The sequence below is a fragment of the Prenolepis imparis genome, unplaced genomic scaffold (genome assembly GCF_030444845.1).
Source record: "Prenolepis imparis isolate NDT839.2.m4 unplaced genomic scaffold, iyPreImpa1.0 SCAF_5, whole genome shotgun sequence".
Lineage (NCBI taxonomy): Eukaryota > Metazoa > Arthropoda > Insecta > Hymenoptera > Formicidae > Prenolepis > Prenolepis imparis.
The window spans coordinates 2,759,113-2,768,558 of NW_028141163.1; the positions used below are offsets into that span (position 1 = coordinate 2,759,113).

Genomic DNA, 9,446 nt, shown 5'->3' on the forward strand with positions numbered 1-9,446 from the left:
TATATTAATGCATTCTTTTATATGTATAATAGACTTAGAAATTTTAATAACTATTCTCTCATGAATGCACATATCCGTAAGAGTAAAAAGTTAAATGGCAAAATTATCGTTTAAACAAGAACAAATTAAAAAGACAGACTAAATTAGGAACTCTTAAGAATTTTTTATAATTTATTTTGTATAAATCAAAGAAATATATCTTTCTATCGAATATACTAATTGTAAGGTATTCTTATTTTTCAGACTTACAACATTACGCTTGGATTATGCATGCCAATCATGTGCGATACAAAGGATGTGGAGAGACTTTTGTATTTCGTACAAAATCAATCCAGCATCAATTTACCATTCAGGATTACCATCGACCACATACGAAATCTTTCGAAAGGATATTCATTTTGGGAAGATACGACATTCTACATTTTATTGTAAGTGTTAGTGTGATATTGTATATAGATTGTCATAGTTTGACGTAATAGAACTTACTTGATAGAAAGTAATATAACTTATATTGAAAATAATATACTTTGAGTACACATTTATACACAAAGTATTATTAAAACTATAATCGAAGTTTTCGAGCTAAGTCTTTATAGTTATAGAAATACATATGTTTCAGAATTTCTTTCGTCGTTGTATTTGTACTTATACTTATGGGCACTTCTTACGATATTTTACTGCGTTATAAGATCTTGCGCAGAGCAATTAAAAGAAATGACAACATTACAATCATGACGCAATCGAAATCCGTGAGATTGGACGAAAACTTCGATCGTCAAATTACAATCTCGAAATTGTGGAGTATGACGAAGCACAACGGTTCCTTGGGTATAAAAAAAAAAAAAACAATTTATATCGGTCTTTCGTTATAATTTTTCCATGCGTGATGTGAAAGAGTAAAAATAGCACAAATTTATGTTTATAAATTTCACAAAATCATGTTTTAAAAAATCTTGTTGCTTTATAATTAATAGTTAATCGAGAATGAATGGATATGCAATTTGCGGTGAAAAATTGATAATAAATGTATGTCCGAATATTTTTAGACGTTCGCAATCCGAAAATCGTGCCGAAACCTTTATCGGAGACGTTGCTGTCTTTCAGTTTATTTGTAAATATATCTAAGCTCTTTAGTTTAAATGTTGGCGCGGATACCTTAGCGCCGATACATGGGCTAAAATTTTACACGATGCTCTGGATAATTCTGGTACACACGTGTTTATTAGCTAACGAAGTTTCAGGTACGTGTAACCACACATGAAGATAATCAGTTTATGGTATTACGCGCGTGCTCGTTGTAATATTTCATTATTTTTTTCCAGACAATAAAATGTTTCGGAGCGTGGCGGAAAATGACTTTTTCTATCAGACCATCGGCAATAGTACATATTCCGTAGACACATTTTTCTTCGTTAGGTACGATTAATTATCTGCTGCATTTTCCTTAATTAATATGTTTAATTATTATATGCGATTAATTATTTGCTTCATAATAGAATGATAACCAAGAGAAGGACAAAAATTTAGGGTCGAATGCATAACTTTATAGCTAAAACTAAAATATAAAGTAAATTTATATAAACAACTTAATATACATTTTTTAATAATATATTATTAATTTAAATTAAATTTTAAATTTTAATAATATATTATTAACAATATGCATCGTACAAAATTTATTATGAATCACGTATGTAATATAGTGTATATAAAATATCGAGATAAGGTAAGAGATATGATGAAAAAAAATAATGAATCTCTTTTAATCAATTTTAGTGGATGCTTGGTAGCATTTCTCTATTATCGTACAATGGCAAATAAAAGGATACAAGAGAAAACAATAACAAAGGGATGTCGCGGTCTAGTCTTACAATTTTTGGCAATGATATGGTATAGATATTTTCGCCTGACCCCAATTTATCTCTTGGTGATCGGTCTGATTCAAGTGTCGATGAAATGGTATCACGATCATTCCGTGATCGAATTACCTGCGTTGGATTATAAAACGTGCGAGAAATTCTGGTGGCGGAATGCCTTGTACATAAATACTTATTTCGATATAGACGAACGAGTAAGCGCATCTTCGCATGATTGATATAAACCATCGAATGCATAATGTTATTAATTATCACGGTCATTAGTTACACAATAAATTTTGTACTGATTATATGTGACTTACGATCGAGAGCTATTTATATAAATTTAAAAAAAGAGAGAGAGAAAAGTGTATGCTTATAAGTGAAAAACTATCTTAATACAACAAAGTTGTGACAAATACAGAACATGAGCAGATGAATAATTTGACGAAAAATTATATTTTAGTTATAACATATAAAAATTATATATTTATAATATTTGATTTATTATTTTTTCGTTATTTTCGTCGTTGTTTCCACTGAAAGTCGAATATATAACCATAAGTTACATATTAAATTTAATTTGTAAATATAACATTATGCGTTCGAGTATACATAAAATCGCACTATCTATTTTTTTAGATTTAATATCCTATTCGATTAATCAAGCATTGATGTTTTAATCCGTAGTGCGTGGTTTGGAGCTGGTATTTGGCGAACGACACGCAGTTCTACACTGTGGGGGTAATTATTTTGATAATCGGAGCAAGGTAAGAGGGAGTAGTTGATATGAACGGAAAAACAGATGACTATAAAATAAATGCAATTGGCGCATAATGTTACCTAATCGATTTTTTTTCGCAGCTTTCTACCGGCAGCAGCGTTCATCGGAGCTTCCTTTTTAATCGTCTCGTGGATCACGACAGCGATAATTACTTTAAACACTAATCACGTACCAAGGTACGTACCAAAAGGCATACGTAGACATTCGCATCTCTTCGCTAAAATGTGTTTCGCACATCAATTACATATCTTTAACCTTGGAAGAGTGTATCGAGTACGAAAAAAATTGCATAAAAAAATAAGTAAATGTATTTCCAGTATCCACGAACCGTTCGCGCACTACGAGAATCTCTACGACAAGCCGTGGACGCGAATAGGACCTTATCTCATAGGAATGGCCACCGGCTGGTATCTCTTCAAAATCGATTGCAAGGCGAATATGAATAAAGTAAGTAATCCACTCTTGTGGATCGTATTCTTAATCGCAAACGTATTTACTCTAATTTTAGATTTGCCATATTAAACAAATACTATTTTCTATTTTTAATCAAATACTATATTTCTTTATTTCTAAATTTATTTCTTCTTCTAGAACTTATAAAGAAGATATTTGTAAAAACTCTATTGTAAACGTATAATTTATGAGATGTCAATAATTATAATACAATTATATATAATTTAATATATAATTATAATATGTTATAATAAATATATAATTATAACACACTTATATTTTTGTTATACTTTGATCAGAATTACATTATTTGTTTTATCTTGTTAGACCGATAGAGCTATTTTTCATATGATTAATAATTTTTATGTTTTATTTTTACACAATTTTTTAGGTAAATATATTCAAGTAGCCTCTCTCATAAATGTTTAAATAGTCTGTTTTGTTCGGGTAATTTTTTTCGACGAAATACAAAACCGCGCGAAAAGATTTTTTTTAATTCTTCTCTTTTCATGATAATTATGTTTCGCATACAAGTACGTTCTGCATAGATTAACTTAGTCAAGGTCAATGACTTTACTGATTTATATCTTATATATATATATATATATATATATATATATAATACTCAATTTCATATTTATGTCATAAAAATTCATAATTTAAATAAAATGCAAAAATATAATTGAAGAAGATATCGTGTATATTTAGAATAAGAATGATTTTTACGTAAGCGATTACATATACGTTAGAAAAGTGTATACGTAACTTATTATTGGATTATACGATTGACATATACAATCATAGATATATGAATAGCTCGTTGTAATAATAGCAACACGCAAATGATTGACCCTTGTAATTACAGGCTGTGGTTGCGATAGGTTGGTTTGTTTCTTTCATCACGATGATCAGTATAGTGTACGGATTACACGGAACTACATTCGGACCAATATTATCCGCGTTGTATACGGCATTATCACATTCCGGATGGGCAATGTGTCTGGCATGGATTTTGATCGCTTGCATCACCGGATATGGCGGTAAAGATTATATGTATAATATATAAATAGCGGTAATCTCGTAAATTATAGGATTTATGAAATTCATGGAATTCGAAAAATTAATATTAAAGATATTTCATTGACCTATAGACCTATATTTTTGTATCTTATATAAAATTTTTTATCTTATATAAAATTTATTATTATATTATATAAAACAATCTTATATGTATATATAAAGAATTTTAAATTGATTTTACAAAATATTTTATTTTGCAATACGTAAAAGTATAATTTATGTATCGTTCAAAACGCACTTTTTCTGGCTTAGAAACAATATGTAAAAATTCTGGCATATTTATTAATTTAAAAATATGTACAAATATTAAACAAGTCTTTTTTTATTACGATAATTATATAAATATATAAATATATATTACGATAAATATAAAAATGATCCGAGGATTACGTGCGTATGCAGGGTGAGGAAAAAGTATGGAAACCCTGAAAAATCTCGAAAAATATAATTTTACAGAAAAGTGTTTCAAACAAAAGTTGTAAGGTTTAATGTGGCGCATTACATAGCAATATTATTATAACCTTGTCAAAGTCACGTAAAGGTCATCTTCAATTTCTTAAATGGACTTAAATGGACATAATAATATTGCTATGTAATGCGCCACTTTAAACTCTACAACTTTTGTTTGAAACACTTTTCTGTAAAACTTATATTTTTCGAGATGTTTCAGAGTTTCCATACTTTTCCTCACCCTGTATAAAGAAAGTATTATATAAAATTTTTATAAAATATTTTATATAAATTCATATCATTTTTCAAACTTTTATTTTAAATATAGAAAATTTTATAGAAGATAATTTTTTCGATTTTTCAGGTATAGCGACCCATATACTATCATGGAAGTATCTGTATCCTATTTCCAGATTAACATATTGCGCTTATTTAGTGCATCCTGCACTTTTGCGCGCCATGATTCTGCAGGCTGAAAGTTCATGGCATCTTACATATGGTTTTGTGGTAATTTCTCTATATTTTATTATAAAGATACTATTTCGATGACATAATCTTTAAATTTAGAATTTTATCGATATAAAAAAATATTTAATATTTATAAGTATTTGAACGTATAAGCTTTCTTTTTACAAAAGAGAAAGTTGCCAATTGAGACAAAATATCTCAAAATACCATCGTTTTCATTTAACTTTTGATATTTCTAAACATCTCATTAAAAGTGAACTCCGTCATTCCGCATTCAATATCTTATTTATTTGCAATCATTTAAAAAACAAAGAAAAAAAAAGAAAAATGCAAAGACACAATGCCCAATCCGTTAATATACTAGGTCAAAATCATATCCCTGATATGATAAATATATTTTTCTTAATAAAATATTTGTGTAATTTTTTTAACAAAATAATATTTTAATTTTAAAAAAGGGTAATCAAAATGACAAAATAATGTTCAATTGGTATTTTACCTTACTTATAAAACCATAATTCTCGATATACAAGAGATCTCTTATATCAGCAAACTCGATTGATATAAAAGAAAATATGCACTTTATTCCAAAATAAAACTATCAATATGACAATTGCGTTAAATAATAAATATTATTCGACGCAAATTTTTAATTGACACATTTATAATAAATATATAAATGTCACTATTTTCGAATATTAAATCTTGTACTTAATGCAAACTAACTAAATGCTCTACGAGAAATAAATAATTTAATAAATAAGAAATATGAGTCAAAAAATAATAAGTTAAAAAAATTTAAATACTGGATGTATAAAATACAGTTGATTTCATTACCGATCTATGTAAAATCGGCATTTATATCTGCATATGCCGCTAGATCCCGACTCACATGCGATGAAAGTAAAAAGGGAAAGTTCTCAATACTTTTCAAAGTTAATTTAGCGTGTATAATATCTTACTGTCGTCTTTTTTTCGTAAAAGACATGTTTTTTTTTTTAAATACTAGAACAACACACAAGTGCGCGCAATGCGCGCACTATTCTTCGATTTTATATAAAAAAAAATGATATTTTTATATAAAGTTTGTTTCAACTTGATTAATATTTTTTGATAAAAATCAGCTGATTAAAGCGTTAATTTGTTAATTAAATTTTAAAATAATAGTATGTAATAGAAATTATAAAATAATATGTTTTAAATAAAATGTTATAGTACATTAAACTCAATTAATATTTTTTGACAGAAATCAGCTGATAATTGTGCGCCCTATGGGGTCCGCGATTTAAAAATATTAATTTTCAATATTTAAAGCGAGCCAAAAATTAATCTTTCATATATTTTATCAGTACATTGTCTGCACATTTTGATGGTACCATCAGCATACCAGCCTACAAACTTTTTGATTTAATATACGTAAAATGAATCCGCGCCGTAAGGGGTGCGCGATTTAAAAATTTTAATTTCCAATTGTTTAAAGCGAGCCAAAAATTAATCGTTTATATATTTCAATACTGTATTGTTTGCAGATTATTTTGATACCATAAGCATACCAGCGTACTACCTTTTTGGTCTAATAAACGTAAAATTAATCCGCGCCATATGGGATCTGCGGCTTAAAAATGTTAATTTTCAGTATTTTAAAACGCGCCAAAAATTATTCGTTTACATATTTCAACAGTACATTGCCTGCACATAATGATGGTACCATCACCATACCAGCCTACAAACTTTTTGGTATAATATACGTAATATAATTGTGCGCCTTATAGGATCCGCGGGTTAAAAATTTTAATTCTCAGTATTTTAAATCGCGCCAAAAATTATTCGTTTACATATTTCAACAGTACATTGTCTGCACATTATGATGGTACCATCACCATACCGGCCTACAAACTTTTGGTATAATATACGTAATATAATTGTGCGCCGTATGGGATCCGCGGTTAAAAAATTTTAATATTTAATTTTTTAAAACGAGCCAAAAATTAATTGTATATATATATCATTAGTGTATTGTTCTCAGATTATTTTGGTACCATAAGCATACCAGCGTACTACTTTTTTGGTTTAATATATGTAAAATGAATCCGCGCCGTATGGGGTCAGCGGCTTAAAATTTTAATTTTTAATATTATGCGTAACTCTCTATATACATATATCGCGGTAATAGATGTCGAAACTCATTTCTACTGCGCATTCGCAATTCGAATTATATTAAGATTATCGAAAAGTGTCGGACGAAATATATTTATGACTCTAATTAAGGAAATATTTATTGTCCTTAAAAATTGCTACGAAACCTTAATTGTTAATTTGGATTTATGTCTCACTTCTATTTTTAACTTATTAAATATATTATTTTATTTAATTAAATGAATAAATTAAAAAATATTAATATAGCGAGCTAATAAAATTTTAAAATAATAATACGTTATAAAAATTAAAATAGCAATATGTTGTGAATAATATGTTGTAATATTTTATCCTCGATTAATATTTTTGTTACAGAAATCAGCTGATTAAAACGTAAAATTGCTAATTAATTCTTAAAATAAGAATATGTTATAACATTTAAAATAATAATATGTTTTAAATAATGTATTATAATTCCTTAAATTCGATTAATATTTATAACAGCTATCAGTTGATTTCTGTCAAAAAATATTAATCGCAGATAAGGCATTATAACATATTATTTTTATAACATTATTATATTAATTTTTATAACATATTTTTATGTTAAAATTTAATTAGCAATGTAATGCTTTAATCATCTGATTTCTATAAAAAAATATTAACCAAGTTTAAACAAACTTTATATAAAAATATTATTCTTCTTTATTTAAAATCGAGGAATGGCGTAACGCGCGCTTTTATTATTGTAATCTTTTTCTAAAAAAGACATTAAGTCGATTCTCGCAAGTATTTTTGCCTTTTTTCCGCCAAAATATTAATCAAGTTTAAAGTATAATAACATATTATTTAAAACATTATTATTTTATTTTACTTTTTGGACTAACTGTCAAACTGCTAACTGCTAATCCTCGCGATGACAGCCTTTTAATGCTACGAGTATAATACACAACGCAAATATCAAAAATATTAATCAAGCTTAAAGTATTATCACATATTATTTAAAACATATTATTATTTTATTTTATTTTATTTTGGACTAACTGTCAAACTGCTAACTGCTAACCCTCGCGATGACAGTCTTTCGATGCTACGAATATAACACACAAATGGAAAAGAGTTTATATATTTTCATATAATTCAATATAATTTAATTTCAATTATGTGTTTTATTAATATAAATTTGGTATAGGAAAACGAACAAAATTTAGATTAATTTCACATTAAAATATCAAAGAAAAATTTTTTTAAATTTAATCAATGTAATTTTAAATATTTAAATAATATTTTTTATATAATATTAACAATTCTTCTTGCTTACAAATTTTTTTAGCTAATATCGATTTATTTTACAGGCATTTCTATTTTTCGGAGTTGTGGTCGTATCATATGCTGCATCGCTATTTCTCTCCTTGTTTTTCGAAGCACCAATGGTGTCCTTATTGAGAATACTTCATCCCATGAGAGAATGGAAATTACACTAACAATATGTAAGAGAAACCTTGCGTGTGAGTTAAACAACTATTTATGTGTTTCTGAAGATGTGAAAAATGCTTTGCATGATTTATATTCCAGTATTTCAAGAATATGTTTATTATTATAATATATTTAATGTAATAAAAATAATGTTTGAGTAAAATAAATAAATATTTATGTGTTTCTAAAAATGCGAGAAATGCTTGCTTGATTTGTATTCCAATATTTGAAGTATAAGCTTTTTATTATGATACTGCAAATGTATAAGTTACTTTATGATACAATTTAAATTAAATGCACAAGGGATGTGTAACTTAATCGAGGTGTGAGAAATCATACACTTTTTGTAAAGCATTTAAACATTTTTTGTTTATGTCATCACATAATCGTTCACTGTTATGATTAGTATCTTTGTTAATGGGAGATTCAGACCGCGAAGACATAATTTCACTTTCTTTTATGCGGAAATACTGTGTCATTACGTGATTGCTGATTGGTATTCGATAATCGAGTAAAATATACGTGTTTAATCTCATTACATGATGATCTCATTACAAGTTGATAATTTATGCATTTATAAAAATTACAATCTTTTTTTCAATTTATGCCCTGATGTAAAAATGTATTATCAATAAAAATAAAATCTGAATGTAGAAAAATAATATCTTCCATAAATCATTCCGTATTTTTTGAAGAAAAAGTTTCGAAATATTTACATGTAACCTGATGTCGATATGAAATAT

General features: G+C 27.1%; 2 protein-coding genes across 2 annotated transcripts in view; one reads left to right on the forward strand and one right to left on the reverse strand.

Moving 5' to 3' along the window:
* LOC145936821 (26S proteasome non-ATPase regulatory subunit 5) overlaps positions 1-9,446 on the reverse strand; it is a 36,023-nt gene that overhangs the window by 3,961 nt on the left and 22,616 nt on the right. The window lies entirely within an intron of this gene.
* Positions 708-8,796, forward strand: LOC145936830 (nose resistant to fluoxetine protein 6-like). Its single transcript, XM_083039438.1, has 10 exons — positions 708-828; positions 1,047-1,241; positions 1,323-1,416; positions 1,777-2,071; positions 2,547-2,626; positions 2,721-2,816; positions 2,958-3,087; positions 3,959-4,133; positions 4,988-5,130; positions 8,583-8,796. The coding sequence occupies exons 1-10, from the start codon at positions 732-734 to the stop codon at positions 8,709-8,711; spliced, it is 1,434 nt and encodes a 477-aa protein (XP_082895564.1). The 5' UTR covers positions 708-731; the 3' UTR covers positions 8,712-8,796.

Coding starts and splice junctions, on each gene's coding strand:
- LOC145936830 (XM_083039438.1), top strand. CDS start 732: ATGACGCAATCGAAATCCGTGAGATTGGACGAAAACTTCGATCGTCAA. Junction 2,072..2,546: donor ATTTCGATATAGACGAACGA/GTAAGCGCATCT, acceptor TTTAATCCGTAG/TGCGTGGTTTGGAGCTGGTA. Junction 2,817..2,957: donor AACACTAATCACGTACCAAG/GTACGTACCAAA, acceptor ATGTATTTCCAG/TATCCACGAACCGTTCGCGC.